Raw genomic sequence first — 27,366 nt, forward strand, 5'->3', positions numbered from 1 at the left:
AGCTGGGACAGCAGCCTCGAGACAGCAGTCCTGAGGCACAACACTCTGTGTCGTCAGCATCGGGCTCCGAGTCACACGGCTCCACTCCACTCGGGTGGTCTGGGACCACAGAGGGAACTTGGGCAGAGCTGCTTCCCTGTCAGTGCAGATCCTTTAGCTTCCCTGTTGCTAAAATGACTTTTTAAACTTGTAACAACAATCAGGACAAATTCTGTAGCTATGACTTAATATCCACAAATCTGAACACCTAAGCTGCAGAAACCTAAATTAACAGGTGTGCTACAAAGTAGCCCCTTATAACCAGCAAAGAGAAAGTTAGGAATTAGTAATGAAACAACCAGAAAGAGAATACAATTTTTTCTGTTCTGGTAACTAAAATTTAAAAAGTCCACCAAGTGCTTCCTAGATGTGTGTTCCGTAGTTAACAGAAGTTCAGCAGGACTCTGGGTGACAGGGCAGACAGGACCTGGCGCCAAACACCAGCAGTGCTGAGGCCCAGCAGCTCTATTGCCCACTGCAGAGGTTAAGGGTCAGCCCTCAGCAGACAGGAGACTGCCCCTCGCCAGCACCTCCACGTGGACAGGCACTGCGAGCGCCAGACAAAACTCAGGTCCCAGCTACTACCCTCCTGGGACTCGGGGTGTCCCCAGCAGGACGCTCTGACCCTCATCCTCAGCTCTGTGTCATGCAATGACAGGCAATGTGCCTATTTCCATGTTTAGATTACTGCTGAGTTAGCATACTGTTAACAAAGAATTAAACAGTCCTATTTGCATTGGTATAACAAATTTTAATTCAAAATAGACACTCTGGAAACAGGTTAAGAAAAAAAGCCCACAAGCTCTCTTTCTGGATTTACAAGACACGGACAATCATAGACCAGCCTCACGGCCACCTCAGGCGTGCGATGCAGCAGACTTGCGAGTGTGGCTTCCAAGTCCACAGAGCAGCGACTCAGAAGCGGCCACGCCCTCCAGGTACTTCTGCCTGAAGACGGTGAGACAGGCTAACTGGTGACCCCATGACTGGTCCTGGCGTTGTGCTTCACGTTGTGTGAAAAAAAGCGAGGTTTAACATCCAAAGGACAGAGCCGACGGCGACTCATTAGCAACCCCGCAGCCTCTCACCTGGACACCTGGGCTACAGAAGGCCCGTCCACCCGCCCAGCAGTGTTACTCCCTGGAAACCGCCTCAGACTTACGGCACCAACCACGGAGACGACCGAGGTCTTGCTCCTCTGTTGGTCTTGTCCCCCATGAGCCCACGTTTGCTCTCAGCTGGGATCAGAGACTACATTCAGGGGCAAAGTTTCCTTCCTGAGTACCCTGGCCCTCCCCCACTAAGAGCAGTTAGGTTAGGAAAGAACTTTTGTGTGTTGTGTTCAATGTTTATTCTAAAGGCACTAAAGATTTACTGTCTCGCGGTGACTGGGGCAATGACTCGTCACTGCACCGAGGGCAAGTCCACACTGGAAGCATTTCCGCACCTACAGTCACTTCATTTGTAAAGCAGCTCAATTTATGAGCTATACCCTAGACTTCAGGTTCAATGTGTTCTTAACAAATGCAAACATCTGATTTTCTATGAATTATGATTTTTTAAAAAACTATTAGGACAAACCTGAAAAAATATAGCTCAAAATTACAATCTAGTGAGTGGCTTACAAAGGAGAAGCCAGCCTGAGGCAGTGCGGTCGGAGCATCCCTCACGGAACCACCCACCAGGTCCGTGCCTGGTCTCCCCTGCCCCCTGCACCATCTGCTGCGTGCGGCGCTCAGGAGAGCAACGCCCCAACCTGCGTTACTCACGCTTCTGAGAACAGAGGAATTTCCTTAAGTGGAAAGAAAAAGCCAAATAGTGCAGGTTTCAGTTGTTTAGTCATAAGATTACTGACACTACTGGGAAAACAAGGCGTGCATGAAATATCAAAAGATTTAATTTACATGACAGAAAAAAACAAAATAATTTACAAATCAAACTGTAGGAAACAAATCTGAAAGAACTAGTCTCTTCCTTACAGGGGTCTTTCTGAGCACCTGAAATAAATCTAAGGAGCAGCATAACAACCACTGGAATTGATTAAGTCAACACAGTGCGGGAACAACCTATTTAAATCTCAACAGAAGGCTGTCACCTAGCACTTCAGAAGGGCTTTTTTACAAGCTTTCTGGTTCATACTCAAAGTTCAGTCTATGTTTAACATTTTTAAGTTCAGACATATCAAAGCCTAAAAGTACAGAGGGTTTGTGACTTTTTATTGCTTTCATGCAAACGTATCTTCGTTTCCCGAAGAACGAGGCCACATCGATTTTCCACACCCATAAGAGCGAGGACAGCAGTTCTATCTCCTTTTTACTCGGATACGGTCTCTTGTGGAAATAATCTCTGAGGAACTGCTTTTTCTTTTCGTAGGAGCGGTCCTCGTATCTCTTGGGGTCCAGCGCCAGAATCTGAAGCGCGTCGTCACCGACAGCCGGCACCTCTGTCCTGCTTTCATTCCTTTGTCTTTTGGAAGGCACAACACTCGCCCCCTTTTCTGGGCCGGGGGCTGCATCGGCATTCGGGGTAGCGGGCTGCTCGTCCCCATCCCGCTGGGCGTCTGCCCCCGAGTGGCCTTCGGGCAGCTTTCTCTTCACAGGGAAGCCAGAATCGTGGATCACCTCTCCGCTGACTAAGAGCAGCTGGCTGTTCTCCATCAGCTCGGGCTGGATCTGCAGTTCTGAGCTGCTGTCCTTGGGCGCACTGCGACAGCGCAGCAGGTGGATGGCGATGGCGGCCAGGGTCATGTTTCCAGTGTAAACCCCACAGCAGTGGATGCACTTGAAGGCTGGAGACTTGAGGATGGTGTGCACGGTGGGCATGATGTGGTGCCTCTCCTTCAGGTGCAGCTCATAGGCTTCTGTGGTGCCAAAGGTGCCGAAGCAGAAGGGGCAGGTCAGGGCCGGCTTGCCGAGGCTCCCGGGCAGGCCCTCGGTCTGCGGCCTCACCTTCACGTAGACGGGCACCAGGGACTTGGAGTGAACCCCGGCCAGGATGGCCAGGTAGACCTCCCGCTCCCCGAGCTCTTCCTTGGGCAGGACAGTGACGAAATCGAGGTGGGGAAAGAGCAGGTTGCCGCTGGCGTCCAGATCTAGCTGGAACCCTTTGTTGCTGTAATCCACGGGCAGCTGCTTCTTCCCCAGGTGCACGGTCTTGCTGTGCTCCGCAAGGCCTCTGATGTCGTGGAAAGTGCAGGGACAGAACAAGCAGGCCAGGCCGTGCGTCAGCAAGTGACGGATGAGCTCGCCCTCCGAGACCAGGCGTTTGCAGGACAGGCACCGGACCACTTTCTCCCTGGTCCACTTCAGGAAGGGCGCACAGGCTGCCAGCTTCTCGGGCTCCCTCTTCTGGCCAGTCTTGGACTCGCTGTGCTTATGAGCCACTTCCATGTGAACCTGGTAGACGTTGGATGGGAAGAGCTCATTGCACACGGGACAGGTTTTCCACTGCTTGGCCTGTCTGAGCACCTGATTTGCGTCTGGCATAGATGGAGAGGCCTGGACAAACACGCTCTGGGCGGCCCCCACCAGCACGGGAGGGGAGGGCAGGCTGGGCACAGAGCTGGCTGTCTGCACAGCTGCCCCTGAGGGCAGGAGCTGGATGGGCATCTGTGGCGGGGTGACGGTCGTGAGGCCCCCAGGGGGCACAGGCAGAGTGACGGACAGCGGGGCCAGCGTGTAGGTCGGAATGCCGTTCACTTGCTTTCCTGTGGGGATGAGCTGCCGCAGAATGGAGCCTGAGGTCAGGAAGGTGGTGCTCTGGGCCGCGCCGGCTCTCACCGGCGGGTTCACAGGCACGATGCCGGTGCCGACAGGCTGACTCAGCTGCAGAACCCCGGGCCGCACTGGCTGGCCCACGGGGACAACTCCTGACATGACGGGCTGGCCGAGCTGAAGAACACCAGAACCCACGCCCTGGTTCACAGGGACAGCACCTGAGGGGACCGTCTGGTTAGGGGAAAGCAATGCAGGCGGCACCGCTTGGCCCGCAGGGAGAACCCTCAACGGCACTGTCTGGGCGGAGGGCAGAACTCGCGACGGGGCGGTCTGGCCAACAGGGAGAACCCCCGACTGGACCATCTGGCCAGGAGGCAGAACCCCGGAAGTCGCCGTCTGTCCAGGAATAACTCCAGCAGGAGTCATCTGGCCTGCAGGAAGGACCCCGGATGGGACTGCCCGGCTCACAGAAATCACCCCTGGAGAGACAGCCTGCAGAACCCCTGGGGTGACAGCAGGGCTGACGGGGAGGACGCCAGGCCCAGCAGGTCTGTTAGGCCCAACAGGCTGGGCGAGGGGCAAGACCCCAGGGCGGACGGCCTGGGTCACAGGCAGGACACCAGGCCCCACAGACTTACTGGCAGGCCCCACTGGCTGGCTGAGGGGCAACACGGGAGGCTTCACTGACTTACTAAGTGGGACCCCGGCAGAGAGAAAGACGGGCTGAGGAGCCGAGGGCTGCAGAGTGAGGTTGCTCTGGCACACCGGCAGAGGGCTGGAGACGAGAGTCACACGGGACTGAGCCACGGCAGGCGGAGAATGCGTAAGGCTCCCAGAAGTGCCCGGGGCCACGGTCACCGGCGGGGCCACAGTCACCGGCTGCACCACGGCTGGGCTCTGACTCTTCTGCGGCAAGGCAAGATGAAAGCAAGGAGGCGGGGCCGCGAGGCCAGGGGGGGCACCGCCGTTCCGGGGGATGGCCACGCGTGCGGCTGGCTTGGGAGCGATGTGCATTTGCTTCAGCAGGCCAGTCCTCTTGATGTGCTCCGAGATCACAGAGCGAAGCTTGTTCTCCAAGTCCCTGTGTATATCCGACGTCAGAATGTGGTACATTAACGCGTCCTGGCTGCTGGCGTGGGCGCTGCACTTCTTACAGTAGTACCTGTCGGGCGGCCCCTTCTCCCTACAAAGCCCGTCGTCCTTCTTGGGTTGCTCGCCCATCTCCTCACTCCGCAGGCCAAAGTAGGAGTTAATTAGGTAGTGAAAGTGAGCCACCAGCACATGCTTCTTCATGCTGTAGTACAAAGTGTTGGAAAAATTACATTTTAAACACGTAAAGCTGATCACGTCGCTCCTTGATGACTTGGTTTCCCCTAAAATGTTCACAGTGTAGTTCTGGACTTTCCGGACAGGCGCGTGAAACATTCTGAAGTGCTTTCCCACCACGCGGGGCTGGGAAGCAAACACACAGTTCGGGCACGGGATCACCAGCTCCTGGTCCACCTCGTCTTCGTGGTAGCGATGCAGATGGTTTCTGAAGGAAGTCAGCACCTTTGTGGAGTACTTACAGAGGCCACAACAGTACGGCTTTGTTCGGTATCTCTGTCAAGAGAAAATGAAGCCTTAAGCACAGTTCGATAAAACCATCAGATGCCACCCTGTCTGCAGGCCAGGAGGGCGGAGCTCTTTTTCTTCCAGGCGCTAGATGCCCCATCACTCCTCAGGGGACGAGGATTCCTCCTCAGCAAGGTTACAAGTTGTCCCTGGAAAGGAGCAGACACGAGTGTCTGGGGCCCCTGCACCACACTCCACAGCCTCTGTGGCACTTCTCGGGGCTGCCCCCGGGCTGTGAAACCGTCCACGGAGCCAGTGCAGCTGTCCCAGTGAAGCTTCATCGTGGACGGGATTCACCGTCACGTGAGAATCACAGAACCTGTCCTGTACTTCGACCTAACTGCACGGGCCAACACAAACTCAGCTAATTTTCCACAACAGAAAAGTATTTTCTCCCCTTATCCCACTTCTTTTCTTTTTTCTTTTTGTAAACATTTATTTACTTGAGAAGCAAGGGTCCAGCCACAGAACACAGTGCCGACCATATGGAATCTCATGAGGGCCCAAGACAGACAGACACGCAGCCTGGGCCAGCCAACTGAGGAGTGCAGTCTGCTGCGGCGCCATCACACGGCTGCTGCTGACCTGAACACACGTGGACACTGACCGCTGGCCTCACCGCCGTCTGGAGATCTAGCGCCCCCATCCCAGGCTCAGGAGGAAGCATGTTTCTGAGCACCCCAGCCAGCTGTGGCACAATCACAGTGACCACAGGTTGGCTGGGACCCTTCCCACACATCTGTTCTCATGATCTCTCCAGCACACACACACAGATTCCTGTCCCTTAAGGTTCTGTCATCGTAGCTCCTAACTCAGGCAGGTTTTCCTTTTGGTTTACAGGTTAGAAAACTTATCCCATATGTTCAACATCACGTTGTCATCTTCTCAGTCAGCATAAGCCCACACTCTATTACTGTGGGAGGATCTAGAATAAACTTCAAGCAAGAGCCTCAACCACAGACTATACAATTCAAAAAAAAAAAAAAAAAAACCTTCTTTCACTGGTTCTGAGAACACATTTTTAAATATTTTAATATCTGGGAGCCAGCATTATGGCACAGCGGGTTAAACCACTGCCTGCAGCGCCAGCATCCCATATGGGCACCAGGTCAACTCTCAGCTGCCCCACTTCCAATCCAGTTCCCTGCTAATGCACCTAAGCAAGCAGTGGAAGATGGCCCAAATGCTTGGGCCCCTACACCCATGTGGGAGACCCAGAAGAAGCTCCTGGCTCCTAGCTTTGGCCTGGCCCAGTCCCATTGTAGCAACCATTCGGGGAGTGAACTAGCCGGCCCCTAAGCAAAGATTTCTTAACTGTAATTGAAATAACCAGATGAAAATATGCTCACCATCACCAGTCACTAATGAAGTGCCAGTTAAAAGCCAAGGGAGATATTAAACCTGGGTTAACTGGGGAACTCTACAGCCAAGTCAGGGGCTGGCACTGCGGCCCAGTGGGTTGGGTGGCCGCCTGCAGCACTGGCATCCCACAGTGGTGCTGGTTCCAGTCTTGGCTGCTTCACTTCCAATGCAGCTCCCCACTAACACGCTTGGGGAAGCTGCAGAGGATGGCCCAAGAGCCTGGGCCCCTGCATCCATGTGGGAGACCCAGGAGAGGCTTCTGGCTTCTACCTGGCCTAGCGCTGGCTGTTGTGGCCATTTGAGGAATGAGCCAGCAGATGAAAGATCTCATTGTCTCTCCCTCTCTCTCTGTAAATCTACTTAAAAACAAGAAAATAGCTAAGTCAACAGACAAACTTGCCATCATCAAATCTACTGCAGATGCAGAGCAAGGGGACTCTCACTGCTAGTGGGAAAGAGAAAGGGCATGGCACTTGCTTATCGAGATAGCAGACACTTAGTTCACTGTGCAACCCAGCCATCCACTCCTAGCGCTCACCAGAGAATGAGGCAGAAGCTCACAGAGACCTGGATGTCCAGGTTCTAGGACAATGATCAGCCAGAAAGAACGTGCGCGTGACCATCAGCTCACCAGCAATTGGGAAAGAAAAACAGCCGGAGAAGAGGAGTCGTTGTAGGACCTGTGCTGTCTCTGCGTTGACCCTGGACGCTGTGTCCCCAAGGCCCCACAGAAAGCTTCCTCACCTGAGGCCTGACGGGGCTCCCTGAGGTCCCCACAGTGGTGTGCGCACAACTCCGCGCAGTCACACAGCTTTCCTGCCTCGTCTCCGGAAACTGCTCCTGTTCCTGTTTCCCCAGAGACGGCTGACACCAGGGGACACAGACACCCAAACTGGCAGGTCCCGGGCTCGAGCACGCAGGCAGCCACTCTTGCTCCTTCTTCGGAATGAGCACCTGTCTCACAAGTCATCTCTTATTTCGAACTGCTATTGAACATTTTATTACCCAACAAGAACATAAACTTCTCCAAAAAAAAGGACCCTAACTTCACCCCTCTTTTAACCTAAGCCTGCTTACAGCACCAATTCACAAGGCTGGAGCAGGGCTGGGAGGCCCAGATTTCATTCCGTGGTGCCTGGTTCTTACTCCACCTCCTCCCAGCTTTTTGCTGATGGGTACCCCTGGAGGAAGCAGGTGACAGCTTCAGTACTTGGGCCCCTGCCACCCACATGGGAAGCCTGGGTTGAGTTCCAGCCACCTCACTGTTGTGGGCATCTGGGGAGTGAACCAGCACATGGAAGGTCTCCCCAGGTCCTTCAAATAAAATGAAAATATATTTAAAATGTATTGATGAAACGTGTGTCACTATACATACTGTATATTGCATTAATGGATAAAGAAATTGGATGAGAAAAATCAATAAGGCCTAAGATTCATAAGTCAAGATTTTTTTAAGATTTATTTACTGGGACTGAAGCTGTGGCATAGCAGGTAAAGCCACCACCTGCAGTGCCGGCATCCCATATAGGTGCCAGTTTGAGACCTGGCTGCTCCACTTCCAATCCAGTAGAAGATGACCCAAGTGCTTGGGCATCTGCACCCATGTGGGGAGACCCAGAAGAAGCTCCTGGCTTCAGAACAGCCCAGCTCTAGCCTTTGCAGCCATTTGGGGACTGAACCAGTGGATGGAAAACTTCTCTCTCTGCCTCTAAAATAAATAAATAAATCTTTTAAAAAGAAAAACAAAAAAAGATTTATTTACTTATTTGAAAGGCAGAGCAACAGAAAGAGAGAGAGAGATTAGAAAGAGATCTTCCATCTGCTGGTTCACTCCCGAAATGGCTGCAATGAAAGCCAGGAACCCAGAACTCTACCCAGTTCTCCCACATGGGTGGCAGAGGCCCAAGCACTTGGGCCATCCTCCACTGCTTGCCCAGGCCATTAGCAGGGAGCTGCATCAGAAGTGGAGCCGCTGGGACTCAAATTCGTGCTCTGGTGTCCCAGGAGGTAGCCCAGCCCCAGCCATTCGGGGAGTGAACCAGAGGACACAGGATCCCCCGCTCCCCCTCTCTGATGCTCTGCCTTTCAAGCAAATAAATAAATCTTAAAAAAAAAAAGAAGAAGAAGAAAATGCTTTTAGCATAAGGAAATAAAAAATGATGTGTACAGCAAGCTAAGGCTATTTCATCACTGAAGAAAAGTATTTTTACATATTGAGTGCAACCAAGTACACGGTGTCTCTGAAGCCCACCTTCCAGGCTCCCTGAGGAGCCCCAGCCTCACTCGCACACTCACCACAGCAGCTTCTGGTCCTGCAACCTCCTCTCACGGCACGCGCCCTACCAGGTACGCCACTGTTGACCTTCTATACCAGGCTTTACTGTGCCTTTTCCTGTGTCTGGATACACAACTGTGCTACAACTGCCTTCGCTACTCAGTACTATGACCACAGGGTCCAGGCTTTAGTCTAGAGCAGGAGGCTACACCTCAATCTAGCTGGGCAGCAGGCTGAACCACTCTGTGAAATCCATACGACGACGAACACCAGGTGACACAGTTCTCAGACATGTCCCTGTTCAGTGACACGTGACTGTAGCTCAATCAGCAACACGGCTGTTTATCACCATTAGCAGGTGATACTGTACCTGACTGTATGTGCTACACTTTCACACAAATTGCAGGCCAACACCACCACAAACACAGGAGTAACGCGCTGTCCTACGACGATATCACAATGGCCACACACTGCTAGCTCACAGGGATTTTTCAGGACCGATGTCACACGCACAGCCATCCACTGACTGAAAGCTGTCACAGCTCATGACTATTATGCACTCAGTACTACGGCATTGTTTTATTCAAGACAATTATTAAATTAAAGGTCTGTCACATACCAGTGACATCTTATAAAGACAAGTAACATCACTGCATCAACTCTACACACAGCAAACTCTCACAGCGTGACCAAACACTAAACTTCATTTCCTTTGTCTCTCCCTGAATAGCTTTGTTATGCCTCCTCTCCACTCACTCACCAGCAACCTCCAACTATATGATGTTAGGCGACAGTTACACTTACTCTTCACTTGAGGAAACACAAAAAATACAAAAAATACATACCGCTTTCTTTCCAGAAGGTTCCCAGAGAGAAACATCACCCCATGATGTGTTATAAAAGTACTTCTCTCCTGGATCAAAGCCTTTAAGGTCCTTTAAAAAGGGAGAGAAAAAGGGGAGAGAGAGCGTTAGGCAAAATCAGAAGGTAAATATGCCATTAAAACCTGATGAGATTACTGGTGTCTAAGAAATCTACATGCTAAAAGAGAAATGAAAGTAAAGCCATCAGCACACTTTGACAGAATACTCCTCAAGTATCAAACTCGAGGAAAAGACTGAAAATGACTCGACTTAAAATCATAGTTTTATAAGAGGCAAACAGATGAGACTCTCCAACAAGCAATTTTCTACATTTTGCTTCTGTAAGCAAAGTTCAAATGCAGTCATGATTCTAAAATGTCCACCAGCTTCATGAGTACACAAAAAAGTGAAAAGTACTTCAAAGTAAATTTTTACCCTAAACACCATATTTTTTTAAGCATTCAAGTTATAAGTTTATTTACAAACATATCTAGTATTCTCCGAGTTCAAGAGTTTGATCCATAGGGCCGGCACTAGGCTAATCCTCCGCCTTGCGGCGCCGGCACACCGGGTTCTAGTCCCAGGCGGGGCGCCAGATTCTGTCCCGGTTGCTCCTCTTCCAGTCCAGCTCTCTGCTGTGGCCCGGGAGTGCAGTGGAGGATGCCCCAAGTGCTTGGGCCCTGCACCTGTATGGGAGACCAGGGGGAAGCACCTGGCTCCTGGCTTCGGACTGGCGCAGTGCGCCGGCCACAACGCACCGGCCGTAGCAGCCACTTGGGGGGTGAACCAACGGAAAAAGGAAGACCTTTCTCTCTCTCTCTCTGTCTAACTCTGCCTGTCAAAAAAATAAATAAATAAAAATTTAAAAAAATTAAAAAAAAAAGTCTGATCCATGTTTCAGAGACCACACCTCTGAAAGCTGTTATTTGTTAAATGCATGACCTAAAACATCCTTTTTTTTTTTTTTTTTTTTTTTTTAAATTTGACAGGTAGAGTTATAGACAGTGAGATAGAGACAGAGAGAAAAGTCTTCCTTCCGTTGGTTCACTCCGCTAATGGCTGCTATGGCCCGCGCTGCGCTGATCCGAAGCCAGGAGCCAGGTGCTTCTTCCCGGGCTCCCATGCCGCTGCAGGGACCCAAGCACTTGGGCCATCCTCCACTGCCCTCCCGGGCCACAGCAGAGAGCTGGACTGGAAGAGGAGCAACCGGGACTAGAACCCAGGGTGCTGGCGTCGCAGGTGGAGGATTAGCCAAGTGAGCCACAGTGCCAGCCAAAACAACCTTATTTCTTAAGCAGCTGGTGTCATACTATGCAGAAAGGTGCCTGAATCCAGATCCAAGACGGAGAGTCACTACAGCTAGCAACCTCCACTTGTCTTCCAGTGAAAATGGCAAAGTCTTCCCGGGGCCCTCCTCACAATGGCTCCGATGGACCACGGAGGCTGTGAACCTCCGGGTGCTCTGCCCAACGTGGCACTGCTAGAACTCTGAGACTGAAAGGAGAAACGGCGGCACCACACCAAGCCTCGCTCCTTTCATGACCTTGTTCCCCCTCTACAGTACTTTCATGTTATAGTTTCTTAAAAAAATTTATGTGTTGATTTGAAAGGCAGAGTTACAGAGAAAAGGAAAGGCAGAGAAAGAGAGACAGGCAGACAGGGAGAGAGAGGTATCTTAAATCCATGGATTCACTCCCAAATGGCCCCCAATGGCTGGGGCTAGTCCAGACTGTAGCCAGGAGCCAGGAATTCCATCGGGGTCTCCCCATGGGTGCAGGGGCCCAAGGACTTGGACCATGTTCCGCTGCGTTCCCAGGCGCCTCAGGAGGGAGCTGGATCAGAAGTGGAGCAGCCATGACTTGAACCAGCGCCCACACGAGATGCTGGCATGGCAGGCGGCCACAGCATCAGCCCTTGAACATATTATTTTACACTACATTTTGCCACTATCATTCATTCATTTTCTTGTGGGGAATCAAAGGAAAGTGTCCTTCTATTTAAGCCTCTCTTACGACAGACATGTAAACACAAGTAAAAACATGCAGAGGGATTTTTTTCTCAGTGGGAACAGGCATTTTTCACTCTAAGGGTTGCACCTGCCACAGTAAGAAAGTCCTGTCAGAGGCCAAAATGTAGGAAAAGGTGAAGAGAGCCCTACACTGGCTTGGGAAATAAGCTGCGGACACGGCAGCAGCAGTCCCAGACTCAGGTGAGAGCAGAAGGGCAGGTCTGGAAAGTGGCCGAGAGGCAAGGCCAGCGCCGGAGCCAGAACTCCCCCTGGGAGCAGAGACAGCCAACGTCCAGACAGTAGCAGGAAGGAGGGAGCCAGTGAGAGCATCCAAGACCACACGGTTACGAGTCGGGGGAGAGGGAGAGACCCCCCCAGCATACAGTCACCCACCTCACCTCCGGCACTCCACCCTAACTCAGCCCTCAAGTATTTACTGCTGGCACTGGGATCCCAGAGGTACAGCTCCAGCCTTGGGCTTCCACAGGTGACTATGTCTCCCGCTGGAGACCAGCTATGAAGAGTGATTTAGGGAGAGCAGAGGTGTGCTAGCAGGGAGTGCTGTGTGCCTGACTCCAGCTACACTCACTGGGGAAAGAAGTTTAGATGGGGGGAGTGGCTAAGGTGACGAGGAAGAGAGAGGAAAAACCAAGTCCGGGGGTGGGCTAAGCAGCCACCTGGTACTCCTGCATCCTGTCAGAAGGCCTGGATTGCCCCTGCAACCCCCAGCCAGCTTCCTGCTGACGTATACCCCAGGAGGCAGCAGATGATGGCTCAAGTGCTTGGATGGAGCTCCTGTCTCCCAGGTCAGCCTGGCCCAGCCCTGGCTGTTCCGATGCTTAGGAAGTCGATCAGAGGATGGAAAAATATCTCTCTCTGATTTTCATAGAAAATGAAAATAAACAGAAAAAACAAGGTCTAGAAGCAGGATCCTGATGGGTAGAGAGGCTATCAAGTGGCAAAGGGTTTTCTTGTTTGTTTACTTGAAACACCAGTAGAGAAAGAGACGGGGAGGGAGGTATCTACCATCTGCGGGTTCACCCCCGACACGTCTGCAACAGCCAGGTCTGCGCCAGGCAGAAGCCAGAAGCCAGGGACTGCATCTGAATCTCTCACGTGGGCGGCAGAGACGTAAGCACTTGGCCTGTGCTCTGCTGCCTTCCCTGTGCATCACCAGGGAGCGGGATCGGCAGTAGAGCAGCCTGGACTCAAACCACCCTCCAGCAGGCGATGCCGGCGTTTCCAGCAGCAGCTCAGCCTGCTGCAATACGGCACCACCCCCATGGCAGACGATACTCAATCAAACTGTTCTATAGTATGAAGAATACTAAGATGTGCAAGAAAACCATCTTATATATTAAAGTAAAATTTTAAAGTATACGTGGCCCACGGTTACTTTTTCCCCCTCAAGTTCAAAGAAAAAAATCTATTCCTATTTGTTCTCAGCCACTTCACACAGTGTAAGTACAAAACACTTTCCCCTCTGCTTGTACCTTTGTTTAAAACACAGAAGCTGGGGCTGGGTTGTGGCACAGCAGGCTAAGCCACCACTTGTGATGCCGGCATCCCGTATCAGACAGCCAGTTCAAGTTCCAGCTGCTCCACTTCTGACACAGTTCCCTGCTAATGTGCCCGGGGAAGCAGTGGAAAAGTCACTCAAATACCTGGGCCCCTGCCACCCATATGGGACACAAGGATGAAGTTCCTAGCTCCTCAATTTGGCCTGGCCCAGCGCTGGCTGTTGTGCCTTTTGGAGAATGAACCAGCACATGGAGTATCTCTCTGTTAATCTGCCTGTCAAATAAGTAAACAGACAACTCCAAGGGGTGGGCGAGAGAATGGGCACATCATCAAGGACACTTCAGGCCAAGGATACAACAAAGCACCAGGAGTCACTTGGCTGTTGTAACCTTTAAGCACCTATAAGACCGAGGGTTTTAGAGAACTGAAACTCGCTACTTCCTAGGCAGAGCTAGTAACCAACTCTTAGAAAAGTGGTGCCTCCAAAGACAGAATGAAATCTTACTCTGCCTCTCTAGGAGGTGATACATTCCAGAGAAACCAAACAGCCCCAAGTGGTGAGTGAAGTCGTTTACTCAAGAATGTCTGCTAATAACATATGCAGGAACTTCACAGAAGTCTGTGGACAAATGGAAGTAAAAGATATATTATGGTGCAAACATTTTTTTAATTCATGCAGTTTTTTTCAAAGGAATTTTCCATGAACTTTCTGAGGACCTTACATGTAAGTGACAACATCAGAAAAACCTCATTGATCAGCAAGCCCCTATAAAGCGACCAGCTTATCAACTGGTGTTAAAAGCACAACCGCCCAGTCAAGAGGAAGAAGCTAACTGCATGTGGAGACCAAGTGGCCACACACAGCGGGCCACATCCCAGGTCCCGAGGGCTAAAGCTCAGCTGTCACACACTGCACCCCACTCCACACGCTTCAGCTGAGTCTGCGAGAGGCTCTATCACAGACAGACTGACGTCAAGGAGCTCAGGGAACAGGGCAACGAAGCCCACAACCGTGAAGGCCCCCGCAGACCTGGACGGGCACCTCTGCAAGACCAAGGCCAGTGTGGGCCATATGCCCTGAAGGGGAGGGACCAGGAGTCTCCAGAAAAAGCATCAGGAACCAACACACACCACGTGAAAAAGGTATGTGGGGAGGGGCCGGCGCTGAGGCATAGCGGGTAAAGCCGCCGCCTGCAGTGCCAGCATCCCATATGGGCGCTGGTTCGAGTCCCAGCTGCTCCACTGCCAACCCAGCTCTCTGCTATGGCCTGGGAAAGCAGCAGAAAATGGCCCAAGTCCTTGGGCCCCTGCATCCACATGGGAGACCTAGAAGAAGCTCCTGGCTCCTGGCTTCAGATCGGCTCAGCTCCAGCCGTTGCAGCCATCTGGGGAGTGACCAGCAAATGGAAGACCTCTCTCTGTCTCTGCCTCTCTGTAACTCTGTATTTCAAATAAATAAATAAATCTTTTTTAAAAAAAAAAGCATGTAGAGAAAAAACTTAAGAATATGAACAGACTGGATGGTAGATCACATGAACTCTTAATAACAAAACATAGGTAACTGAGAAAGCAAGTAATAAAAAACCACAATCAACAATCAACACAAGCTCATGGTGAAAACCACACCACAGGAACAGAAGGTCTAGCATGCTAACAGTGATGATCTAAACTGTAGAGACACGGCATTTAAAACTCCACTTTCTAAAAACGACTACAGGAGCAGTTAAGATGTCAGGAACGCCCCTCACATCCCACACAGTGATGCCTGTGCCCAACTCCTGGCTCAGGCTACTGACTCCAGTTCCCTGATAACACAGACCATGGAAGGTGGTAGGCAGGGATGGTTAAGTGACTGGGTTCCTGTCACTCACACTGAAGGCTTGGGCTGGGTCTTTTGTGGGTATCTGAGGAGTGAACCAGTGGCTGGGAACTCTTTCTATGAACATTTTTTTCTCTAATAAATAGATAAATAACTAACAGTGTAAGCAGCTATTATATCCTCCTTTGACAATTTAAATAAATAAAATAAACTATTATAATCTACATTATTGCTTTTAATTTCTTAAAAGATTTTATTTATTTGAAAGGCAGAGTGACAGAGAGGAGAGACAGAGATCCTCCACCAAGGGTTCACCCCCAAAATGCCCAGGCCCGGCTGAAGCCAAGAGAACAAAGGAAGTCCACCCAGGTCTCCCTGTGCGGGGCAGGGAGCCCAGTACGCCGGCTTTCACCTGCTGCTTTCCCAGGCACACAGCAGGAAGCTCCGTCAGCAGCAGAGCAGCCAGGACACGAATGAGCAACCTGAAGGGAACACAGGTCTCCCGCACAGCAGCAGGGCCCACTATACCACAACGCCCACCTCCATTTTTGTAATTAAAGGTTACTAGTTAAGCCAGAAACTGAAAGCTAATACAACTCCCTTCAACTACATCAAAGCTAGTACACTGTTTACCCAGCTAACTCAGAACTAACCAGAAAGAAGACAAGTTTGGAGTGCACAGCACACATATCTTGCATTCTGTTTCCAACAGAGATCAAAAAGACCTGAGACAGAGAAACACTAGAACATTAGGTATAGCTAAAAAGCAATGCACAGGTGAGCCTAAGCCCAACCAAAAGATGTTGCCCTAGCTACAGTAGCAAAAGCCAGCAGAAAGGCAAGCCCTACAACTGCTGTGTAACCACTATTACCTCACCATCTGAAAGACAAAAGGAAGAAACTCCTACTAAACAAGGACATTCTGCAATACTGACTAAGTGATAAGCTGGACAGGGTGTCCTGGAGACTCCCCTTCCTCTGAGCACGCACGTTCCGGTCCGTGTGAGGAAACCAGCAGGGAAGGACGAGGAAAGGTGAAAACTGCCAAGAAGCCACCAGGCACAGCACAGCCCTCGGAGAGATGCTGCCTCCAGCCTCCCAGGGATCCCCAGTCTCATCCAGACCTGGGCCACAACCCATAAAAGCAAGCCTCAGAAGGAACAGAATGCATGTCCTACAACAAAACCCGAAAACAGTTAAAGGAAATAAAACCTAGCACCCATAAAACCACCAGGAGCATGAAACCCATCTTATATCCAGCATCCATTTAAAACTTGCCAGTAACACAAGAACTAGACCAAAACGAGGAAAACAAGAGATCACAGAAAACATGAAAGAAATTAAAAGTGGCCCAAACTATACTCCTCTGGATGAAAAATGCAATTGTCTATCATTAAAACCACACTGCATGGTGTCAGGAACAGAGGAAACGCTGCCAAAGAAAATACGAACTTGCAGGCAGCTGGAGCAGCCATGAACTTGGAAGACAGAGCAGGTTCCAAACCAAAGCAAAGCAGGACCAAGAAACCCCAACAGAGCACTGGCAGGCACACAACATCGAGCAGCTCAATGCTTGTACAGCTGGAGTTCAAGGCTAAAAATGAGCAGGAACAGAAACAGATACTAGAAGAAATGATGCCACAAAGCTTTCCAAATCTGAGGAAAACCACACACCTACAAGTTTAAGAGCAAAGAAGAAATCACAAAGGAAATCAGCAAATGTAAAAACACAATAAATAAAATTTGCAAAAGGCAACTAAAGCTGTGCTCTCTGGGGAGACGGGTTCCGGCTCAGCGACTAAGACGCATCTGCTTCCCACGACCTCACACCAAGGGAGGCAGCGGCGATGGCTGAGTCTGCACCACCCGCCTGGGGACCACAGCTGAGTTCCTGGATCCTGGCTGGCCCTGATCCAGACACAGCTGTTGCAGGATGCTCCTGGGAGTGAACCAGCAGATGGAAGATCTCTTTCTCACTCTCTGTTGCTCTGCCTTTCAAATAAATAAACCTTTTAAAAAGAAATAAAGTGAAAATAAATAAAAATTTAAAGGGTTATTTGAAATAAGCCAGTCCCAAAAGACAATTATGTATTTTCTGATAGTGAACTTCATATACACAGAAGTATAACAACGAAACTGACATCTTATGGTCTGATTCTTGTTTACAGTACTTGTCTCTATCTATAGTACTTGCTACTTTTTACCTGTTGAACATTATGGTTAGTGGTGTATTAAGCCTGTGATTATTAAGTAAATTGAATATTATGTTATTGCAAAACTTAAAGGAAAATAAAGGAAGGAAGGATGGAGGACTGAGGGAGAGATGGAAGGAAGTATGGTTTTCTTCTTAGAATTTTATCTATGAAATACATGAAGACTGTTCTCTTTGTATTAATAAAAATTTAAAGGGAGGGGCTAGAGCTATGGTGTAGCAGGTAAAGCCGCCGCCTGCAGTGCCGGCATCCTATATGGTCGCCGGTTCAAGTCCCGGCTGCTCCACTTCTAATCCAGCTCTCTGCTCTGGCCTGGGAAAGCAGCAGGTGGCCCAAGTCCTTGGGCCCCTGCACCCACATGGGAGACCCGGAGGAAGCGCCTGGCTGCTGGCTTCGGCTCAGCTCAGCTCCAACCATTGCCAGCTGACTGAGGGGTGAACCAGCAGATGGAAGACCCCTCTCTCTCTGTGTAACTCTGACTTTCAAATAAGTAAATAAATACTTTAAAAACAATTTAAAAGGAAATTTGAAGCATTAGATACCTTACAGAGGGAAAAAGGGAAGAATTCCAAAATACCACTTAGGAACCCAAGTTTTAAAAAATTAAATATTGAATCCTTAACAAAAATAAGGAAATCATTAAGAACAGAAATAGGGGCTGACGCTGTAGCGTGGCAGGTTAAAGCTGGGGCCTGATGCACTGGCATCCCACATGGGTGCCAGTTTGAATCCCGGATGCTCGACTTCTGACCCAGCTCCCTGTTAATGCACCTGGGAAGTCAGCGGAAGACAGCCCAAGTACCTGGGCCCCTGAACTATGCAGGAGACCCGAAGAAGCTCCTGGCTCCTGCCTTTGGCCTGGTCTAGTCCTGGCTGTTGCAGCCATTTGGGGAGTAAACCAGTGGGTGGAAGATCTCACTCTCTCTTTCTCTGTAACTCTTTCAAATAAATACATATTTTTTTTAAAAAAAAGAAATGGAACAGAAAATAAACCATATAGAAAAAGAACCGAAACAACTGCAGTTTAGTTGAATATATCACTAATAATCTCAAACCTTTTCTAAGAATGTTCAGGGAGAAAACGACACAAATTACCATTATCACTAAGGAAAAAGGGCACATCACTACAGTACCTACAGACAAGAAGGTGATAAATGGAAATGGACAAGTTTCTTAAAGGAAGACAAAAATAGTCAAAGTTCACTCAAGAAAAATTAAGGTAACTGAATAGCCTAATTGTAGCAAAAGAAATGGAATTTATACTTTAAAACCTTCCCACAGGGGTCAGCATTGTATCAAAATGGGTTAAGGCATCACATATGGGCACCAGTTCAAGTCCTAGCTGCTCTACTTCCAATCTAGCTCCCTGCTAATGTAACTGGGAAAGCAGTGGAAGGTGGCTTAAGTGCTTGGGACTCTGTACCCATGTGGGAGACCCAGATGAAGCTCCTGGCTCCTGGCTCAGCCCCAGCCATTGCATTCATTTGAGGAGTGAACCAGCAGATGAAAGTTCTATCTCTCCTTCTCTCTGAACCTCTGCCTTTCAAATAAATTAATTTATTAAAAAAAAAAATCTTTCGGGGCCGGCGCTGTGGCACAGTGGCCCTGGCCTGAAGCACCAACATCCCATGTGAGCACCGGTTCGAGACCCGGCTGCTCCACTTCCAATCCAGCTCTCTGCTATGACCTGGGAAAGCAGTAGAAGATGGCCCAAGTGCTTGGGCCCCTGCACCCGCGTGAGATATCCAGAGGAAGCTCCTGGCTCTTGGCTTCGGATCGGCTCAGCTCCAGCCGTTGCAGCCAATTGGGGAGTGAACCAGCGGATGGAAGACCTCTATCTCTGTCTGCCTCTCCTCTCTCTGTGTAACTCTGACTTTCAAATAAATAAATCTTTTTAAAAAAATCTTTCCACAAACAACGCAAAAAACTCCCTCTAGGGTTAGGCATTTTGGTAAGGAAGAAGCTACCTCTTGGGATGCCTCATCCCATACTGGAGTGCCTGATCTTGGTTTGAGTCCTGGCTACTCTTTTTCCAATCCTGCTTCCTATTAATGTGCAAGTACTTGAGTACCCGCCACCCACATAGGAGACCCAGATGGAGTTCCAGGCTCCTGGCTTCAAACCTGGGGCCCAGCTGTTGAATGTAACTGGGGAGTGAAACTATAGATGGAAGATCTCTCTTTCTGCTTCTCACATATATAAAAATGAACAAACATTTTTAAAAAAACTCTAATGAACAACCTATCCACATCACAGAATATTACTGAGCAAGCCGGCGCCGTGGCTCAATAGGCTAATCCTCCACCTTGCGGCGCCGGCACACCGGGTTCTAGTCCCGGTCGGGGTGCCGGATTCTGTCCCGGTTGCCCCTCTTCCAGGCCAGCTCTCTGCTATGGCCAGGGAGTGCAGTGGAGGATGGCCCAGGTGCTTGGGCCCTGCACCCCATGGAGACCAGGAAAAGCACCTGGATCCTGGCTCCTGCCATCGGATCAGCGCGGTGCGCCGGCCGCAGCGCGCCGGCCGCGGCGGCCATTGGAGGGTGAACCAACGGCAAAGGAAGACCTTTCTCTCTGTCTCTCTCTCTCACTGTCCACTCTGCCTGTCAAAAAAAAAAAAAAAAAAAAAAAAGAATATTACTGAGCAACAAATGGGGGCAGACCTACATTCAACCAGGAGCATATAACATATTTTATTTATATAAGCCTGATTTATGGTTAAAATTCTCAAAAAGTGGGGTAAGAGCAGGGACTGGCCGGGAGAGGTGCAGAGGGACTTCCTGGAGCACAGAGCTGTCGTGCATCTTCAGATTTGTGTCACGTATCAGAATCACCACTGAGACACTAAAGCCAATATGTTCTAGTGTCCAAATATAAGACAACTATGAAAACTTCAAAAGAGAAGTAAATATGCCACTTATGGAACTTTGAAATAAATATTATATCACTGAAATACTCAGAATTTAAAACATGGAACTGAATGGGTTTGGGTTAAGGTACATTTCATGGCGTGTTAATTTTACCCCCAGAACTGTAAACCCGCACTAAACTCTCCTTAGATTGGGAGTAAAAAGTACTGACATTTCTAATTCTATCTGAAATGCACCAAAAAAAGATGGAATAATCAGTAGAGATGTACAGACATATAATAAAGCAACTACAATAAAACGTTAACAATTTTGTAGAACGTCGGTGTCATAGAAGGTGGGTTTTCATTATGCAATCCTTTCAAATTTCTGCATGTTTGAAAGAGGGAAATAATAGTGTATTGCAAGAGATAAGAGCAGAATTTAAAGTTAAGGAATGCTTCCCTGGTCAGATGCAACGAAAGCAGCTAGTAGAGAAAAACTAAAAGTAATTATTAAAAAACAAGTGGAAACTATGACTACTACCACTTGAGCACTGTGTCTGTCTAGACTCTGGCTTTATGTATACAAGTCAAGAGACAGGGCACACTGAAATAGCAACTATAAACAGGAGTACATACAAAGGAACTGAATTCAGTGGAAAAAAGAAAGAACGAGGAGTAACAGTGTTCACAACAAACTTTCACATCAAAAGCAGAGCTTCTTGGGAATTTATCTTAAGAAGAGAGAACACTTCCAACCCCTAAAACAGCCACAGAGTGACTCCATTCAACAGCAGCTGATACAGGAAAACAGCGCATGGGCAGAGACGCTGTCTGGGACTCCTGCACCCACGCCTGGGTTTACATCCCACCTTCTTCTACTCTGCTAATGTACACCCTGGGAAGCAACAGGTAGTGTCTCAGCTGGGATCCTAAACCCATGAGGGAAACCAGGATTGCGTTCTTTGCTCCCCGCCCAGCCTGGCCCACCTCTGCCCAGCTGTTGCAGTCATTTGGGAAGTGAACCAGCAGATGGAAGATCTGTCTCTCTCTGCCTTCAAAATATATTTAAATTTTTAAAAACAATTTTAATTAAAAAGTTACCCTCAAGATGATTTTTTAAAAAGCTAAAAGGGATCAGGGATCCATGTTTCCAACATTACCTCTGTTCTATCTCATCCTCCTACAATAAACAAACATGAGGTACCTAAAACTGTAACCCACGGGGGCCGGTGCCGTGGCGTAGCAGGTAAGGCCGCCACTTGTAGTGCCAGCATCCCATATGGGTGCTGGTTCAAGCCCTAGCTACTCCACTTCCGATCCAGCTCCCTGCTAACAGACCTGAGAAAGTAAGGAAGATGCCCAAGTCCTTAGGCCTCTGTCATCCATGTGGGAAACCCAGAAGAAGCTCCTGGCTTCAGTCTGGCCCAGCTCTGGCCGTTGTGGCCATTTGGGGAATGTATCAGTGATGGAAGATTTCTCTCTCTGTGTCTCTTCCTGTAACTCTGCCTTTCAAATAAAAAAAAAAAAAAAAAAATTCTTCTCCAACTTCTCATTCCATACAAAAATTAGATCAAAGACCTAAATATAAGACCTGAAATTATGAAACTACTAAAGAAAACACAGGGGAAACACTTCAAGACATTGATACAGGGGCCGGCCCTGTGGTGTAGCAGGTAAAGTGGCTGCCTGCAGTGCCAGCATCCCTTATGGACACCGGTTCGAGTCCCAGCTGCTCCACTTCTGATCCAGCTCTCTGCTATGGCCTGGGGTAGCACAGACGATGGCCCAAGTGCTTGGGCCCCTGCACCCATGTGAAAGACCTGGAAGAAGCTCCTGGTTCCTGGCTTCAGATCAGCACAGCTCCAGCCGTTGCAGCCAATTGGGGAGTGAACCAGCGAATGGAAGACCTACCTACCTACCTACCTACCTTCCTTCCTTCCTTCCTTTCTCTCTCTCTCTCTAACTCTGACTTTCAAATAAATAAATAAATCTTAAAAAAAAAAAAAAGACACTGATACAGGCGATGATATTTTGGATGAGACTGCAAAAGCATAGGAAACAAATGCAAAATTAGACAAATGGGATTATATCAATCGAAGAAGTCCCTACACAGCAACAGAAACAATAAAGAGTGAAAAGACAACCAACAGAATAGGAGAAAATGTTTACAAACTATTCTTCTGATAAAGGATTAATATCCAGATTACATAACGTACACGGGTGCACGTGCACGCGCGCGCACACACACACACACACTCCAACAGGGCAGGTATTTAGCTGAGCATGTCTCGTATCAGAATGTCAGGGTTGGGGCCGGCGCTGTGGCACAGACAAAGCCACCATCTGCAGTGCCAGTATCCCATATGGGCACCAGTTTGAGTCCCAGATGCTCCACTTCCGATCCAGCTCCCTGCTAATGTGCCTGAGAAAGCAGCAGAAGATGGCCCAAGTGCCTGGGCCCCTGCCACCCGTGTGAGACCCGGATGAAGCTCGACTCTGGCACCAGGTCGTCAAAGCCATTTAGGGAGTAAACCAGAAGATCTCTGTGTCTTGCCTTCTCTCTCTGTAACTCCATCTTTCAAACAAATAAATAAATCCTAAACAAACAAAAAAGAGTGTGAGAGTTTGATTTCTGGCTCCAGCTCCTGACTCCAGCTTCCTGACAATGCAGACTTGCAAGGCAGAAGTAATGACTCAAGAAATTCAGTTCCTGTCACCCAGAGGGGAGACCTGGACCGAGTTCTGAGATCCTGGCTTCAGCCCAGCCCAGTCCTGGCTGTTGTGGATATTTAGGGAGTGAAGCAGCAGATGGAACATCTCTGTTTCTGCCTTTCAAATAAATATTTTTGTTTTTTAATTTTACTCATTTATTTGAGAGAGAGTTACAGACAGAGAGGAAGAGACAGAAAAGTCTTCCATCTGCTGGTTCACTCACCAAATGGCCAGAATGGCCAAAGCCAGGAGTTTCTGAAGTCAGGAGCCAGGAGTTTCTTCCAGGTCTCCCTCCCTCATGGTTGCAGGGGCCCAATCACTTGGGCCATCTTTCACTGCTTTCCCAGGCCATAAGTGGACAGCTGGATCGGAAGAGGAGCATCCGGGACACAAACTGGCATATATATGGGATGCCAGCACCACAGGTAGAGGCTTAGCCCACTAAGACACAGCACAGGCCCAAGCATTTAAAAAAAAAAAAAAAAAAAAAACTTTATATTACACTACCATCTCCACCGCACTATCTGGTAGACTGTCATCTCCTTACCATGGGACAATGTCCTGACGGAACACCCCATGTTCCCTAAAGGTAATGATGAAGACAGAGAGGCCCAGGCCATATGACTAGCCCAGGGTCACACCATCAGTTAGCAGCAGCCAGTAAGACAAAAGGCTTCCAATGCCTTAATGATCAAAAGGATATAATGAGGGTCTTCATATTCTTGGAAAATTAGGTATTATGAAAAAAGTATGCGTGGATTTCAAAATTCCATTTTCCACAGTCTATAATGTACTCTACACTCAAATTCGCTCACTGAAAGCTGTTTCATACCCTCAGGGTCCACCTCTGCAGCACCCACCATGTGCCTAAGACCACCCAAAGAGGTCTATTTTGTTTCAGACTACACACATATACTGGGCTCTTGGGTATTCATTTCCATATTCCTGACAAATATTAAACTCATATATACACCTACTACTAAAGGACTATGTGTCCACTGCATCTGCCCTAATTTATGTAGCAGACACTCCATTCACAACCTTGTCTTCAATAACTTACTTAGCAGACACTCCATTCACAACCTTCTCTTCAATAACTGACCTGGCCTTCCTCCCACAGGCTAACACACGGCTTATATGCAAAGAAATGTAGAAGTCTGCGTATTTTAAGATTGGTCCTGAACAACAGGGTGCAGCCAAGTTTCTCCCACTTTCAGTATCTCTCCCATCTTTGTGCTTCCAATGGGCACTCGGTGACAGTTGATTAAAAGTGTCTCTTGGAGCTGGAGTTGTGGCACAGCAGGTTAAGCTGCCATCTGCAATGCCGGCATCCAACTGCTCCACTTCCAATCCAGCTCCTTGCTAATGTGCCTAGAAAAGCAGAAGAAAATGGCCCAAGTGCTTGGGTCCCTGCTCCCACATGAGAGAACTAAATGAAGCTCCTGGCTCCTGGCTTCAGCCTGGCCCAACCCCAGCTGTTACAACCATTTGAGGAGTGAATCAGTAGATGGAAGATGTATCCCTCTCTCTTTTAACACTGCCTTTCAATAAATAAAATGAATATTTACTTTTTTAAATAAGTGTCTATGTAGGATGCACTTTCATTCATTTACAAAAAAATGTTAGCTAAGTATGCATCAGACACTGTTCTGATTGTAGGTAGAGTAGAGATAACAAGCCACTGAGGTCCTAACCTTGTTCGATTCAAGTGGAGAAAGAGACAGTGAACAGATGGTATCAGGCAGGTGAGTCCTCGAGAGAAACCCGGGCAGGAGAGAGAACACAGCACAGACTGGGAAAGACAGCATTTTAGAGCGAAGCTCTCTCAAAAGGCAATGCCTGAGCAGTGACCTACCTGGGCTCCTTTAGAAATGAATGCTATTGGTTACTGCAGAGAAAAGATTAATTCTGACCTTTAAGAACAATTCTGGGGCCGGCGCTGTGGCGCAGTGAGTTAACGCCCTGCCTGAAGCGCTGGCATCCCATATGGGTGCTGGTTCGAGACCCAGCTCTCTGCTATGGCCTGAGAAAGCAGCAGAATTTGGTGCAAGACCTTGGGCCCCTGAACCCGTGTGGGAGACCCAGAAGAAGCTCCTGACTTCAGATCGGCACAGCCCCGGCCATTGTGGCCAACTGGGGAATGAACCAGCAGATGTAAGACCTCTCTCTCTCTCTCTCTACGCCTCTCCTTCTCTCTCTGTGTAACTATATCAAATAAATAAATAAATCTTAAAAAAGAAAAAAAGGACAATTCTGGAAATTATTACTTTTTTAGAATCAGATTGCCTTTTTATAAGTAAAAATCTGTTAAAAGTCTTAAGATTTTTTTTTAAGTGGGAGGTAAAATAGCAAGGTTTGTTAGGGAAGGGACATCCGTAAGGATAGATGGGGAGAGACTGGGGGTGGGGGTAGGGGTGGGGGTGGGGGTTACATGGTTGAGTGGAGAGAATGCACCTGGCCAGACCAGGCAGGCGGCTCAGCAGAGAGGCAGAGGGCTGAGCCTAAAAAAGTCTTAAGATTTAAAAACTGAACTTTGGCCAGCGCCGTGGCTCACTAGGCTAATCCTCCGCCTGCAGTGCCGGCACCCCGGGTTCTAGTCCTGGTTGGGGTGCCAGTTCTGTCCTGGATGCTCCTCTTCCAGTCCAGCTCTCTGCTGTGGCCTGGGAAGGCAGTGGAGGATGGCCCAAGTGCTTGGGCCCTGCACCCGCATGGGAGACCAGGGGGAAGCACCCGGCTCCTGGCTTCAGATGGGTGCAGCGCGCCGGCCGTAGCAGCCATCTTGGGGGGGGGGGTGAACCAACGGAAGGAAGACCTTTCACTCTGTCTCTCTCTCTCACTGTCTAACTCTGCTTGTCAATAAAAAATAAAAAAATAAAATAAAAATAAAAACTGAACTTTTCCCAGGCCATAAAACTCTAAACTAAATCCTTCATACATTTTGAAAATTCAAAGCTGGGGCTAATATTTTAGGCTAAGCTGCCACCTGTGACACAGGCAACCCATATCAGAATGCCAGTCCCAGCTGCTCTACTTCCCATCCAGCTTCCGGCTAATGTGTCTGGGAAGGCAGTAGCAGATGGGCCAACTATATGGGAGATAAGAATGGAGTTTCTGGCTCCTGGTTTCAGTCTGGCCTAGACTTGGCTGGTGCAGTCCAAAGCCAGCAGTCTTTATCCATCTGGGTTTCCCACTGGGGTGTCAGGGCCAAGCACTTGGGTCATCTTCCACTGCTTTCCCAGGGACATTTGCAGGGAGCTGGATCAGAAGTAGAGCAGCTGGGACTCAAACTGGTGCCTATTGTCACAGATAGTGGTTTAATCTACTGGGCCACAATGCTGGCCCTAATAACATCTTAAAAAAAAAAAAAGAAAAGAAAAGAAAAGAAAAGAAAAGAAAAGAAAAGAAAAGAAAAGAAAAGAAAAGAAACCTATCATATTACATATCTCTGCCCATCTGCTGATCTCACTATACTGGGAAGCTAACGTATTAGTCTTTTGCCTAAATAAAGAATTCAACATGTTCCCCTCAAACATCAAAGTAAGTATTTTTCATAACTGTTGACTATAAAAATTCCTGCATAAACATAGTTTTAAACAAAAACAGTGGTGGTATCTGGCACAGAAACTGAATTGCCACCTGGACATCTGCGTCCCGTGCTGGAGTCACCTGGGGTTCAGTCCTAGCTCCTCCATTTCTGATCCAGCTTCTTTCTAATGTGGGGAGTGAACAAGCAAATGGAAGACCTCTTTCCACCTATCTCTCTGCCTTTCAAATAAAAATGAAAATGAAAAATTGAATGATTTACATAGTTCCCTTTAAGTTGGAAAGACATAAGCAAGTATTTATGCAAACAGCCATTTAAAGCATAAACAATTTCCATCTTGGAGACTCTTACCCAGTCTTCAACAACCTTAAGTCTCGCCTCCATGAAGCCCACCACGTCTCCAACGGCACCGTGCTCTCTAACCTGCTGTCTATAACCTCACCTTCAGCAGCTCCTGGCAGCTGTCCAGTCCGATATCCACGAGAATGCCTTTCACCTTCTTCCGCACCTTCCTAATGCTGTCAAGATTCTCCACAGGAATTTGAAACATTTTTGAAATTTTCCTTAAAAAGAAAACAATACCATAGTAAGTACACGCACACTATATATTTTTAACAGAACTAGTAACACACCATGGAAATAGAGTATAATTTTCAACAAATGGTGCTGGGACAACTGGATGTCCACATGCAAATGAGGGTGAACTTCCTTACACCACATACAGACTTCTTTTCTGTTTTTAAGATTAATTTTATGTACTTAATAAAGGCAGAATTATAGTCAGAGATCTTCAATTCGCTGCTTCACGCCCCAGATGGCTGCAATGGTCAGGA

At 48.7% G+C, this 27,366-nt stretch overlaps 1 protein-coding gene and 1 pseudogene across 11 annotated transcripts in view; both read right to left on the reverse strand.

Moving 5' to 3' along the window:
- Positions 1 to 769: 769 nt before the first annotated feature.
- Positions 770 to 27,366, reverse strand: part of ADNP2 (ADNP homeobox 2) — a 36,818-nt gene continuing 10,221 nt past the window's right edge. For all 11 annotated transcript variants that reach the window (XM_051840430.3, XM_089304934.1, XM_051840427.3 and 8 more), the window contains 3 exons: positions 26,976 to 27,096; positions 9,852 to 9,941; positions 770 to 5,357 (listed from right to left, as the gene is read on the reverse strand). In XM_051840430.3, coding sequence (XP_051696390.3) covers positions 2,157 to 5,357; positions 9,852 to 9,941; positions 26,976 to 27,083 — 3,399 coding nt within the window. In that variant the 5' untranslated portion in view covers positions 27,084 to 27,096 and the 3' untranslated portion in view covers positions 770 to 2,156. The remainder of the gene's footprint in view (positions 5,358 to 9,851; positions 9,942 to 26,975; positions 27,097 to 27,366) is intronic.
- LOC108176136 (cytochrome c oxidase subunit 7C, mitochondrial pseudogene) lies at positions 9,951 to 12,569 on the reverse strand (annotated as a pseudogene).

The sequence above is a fragment of the Oryctolagus cuniculus genome, chromosome 10, assembly GCF_051225735.1.
Source record: "Oryctolagus cuniculus isolate XC-2025 breed Fujian yellow rabbit chromosome 10, ASM5122573v1, whole genome shotgun sequence".
Taxonomy (NCBI): Eukaryota; Metazoa; Chordata; class Mammalia; order Lagomorpha; family Leporidae; genus Oryctolagus; species Oryctolagus cuniculus.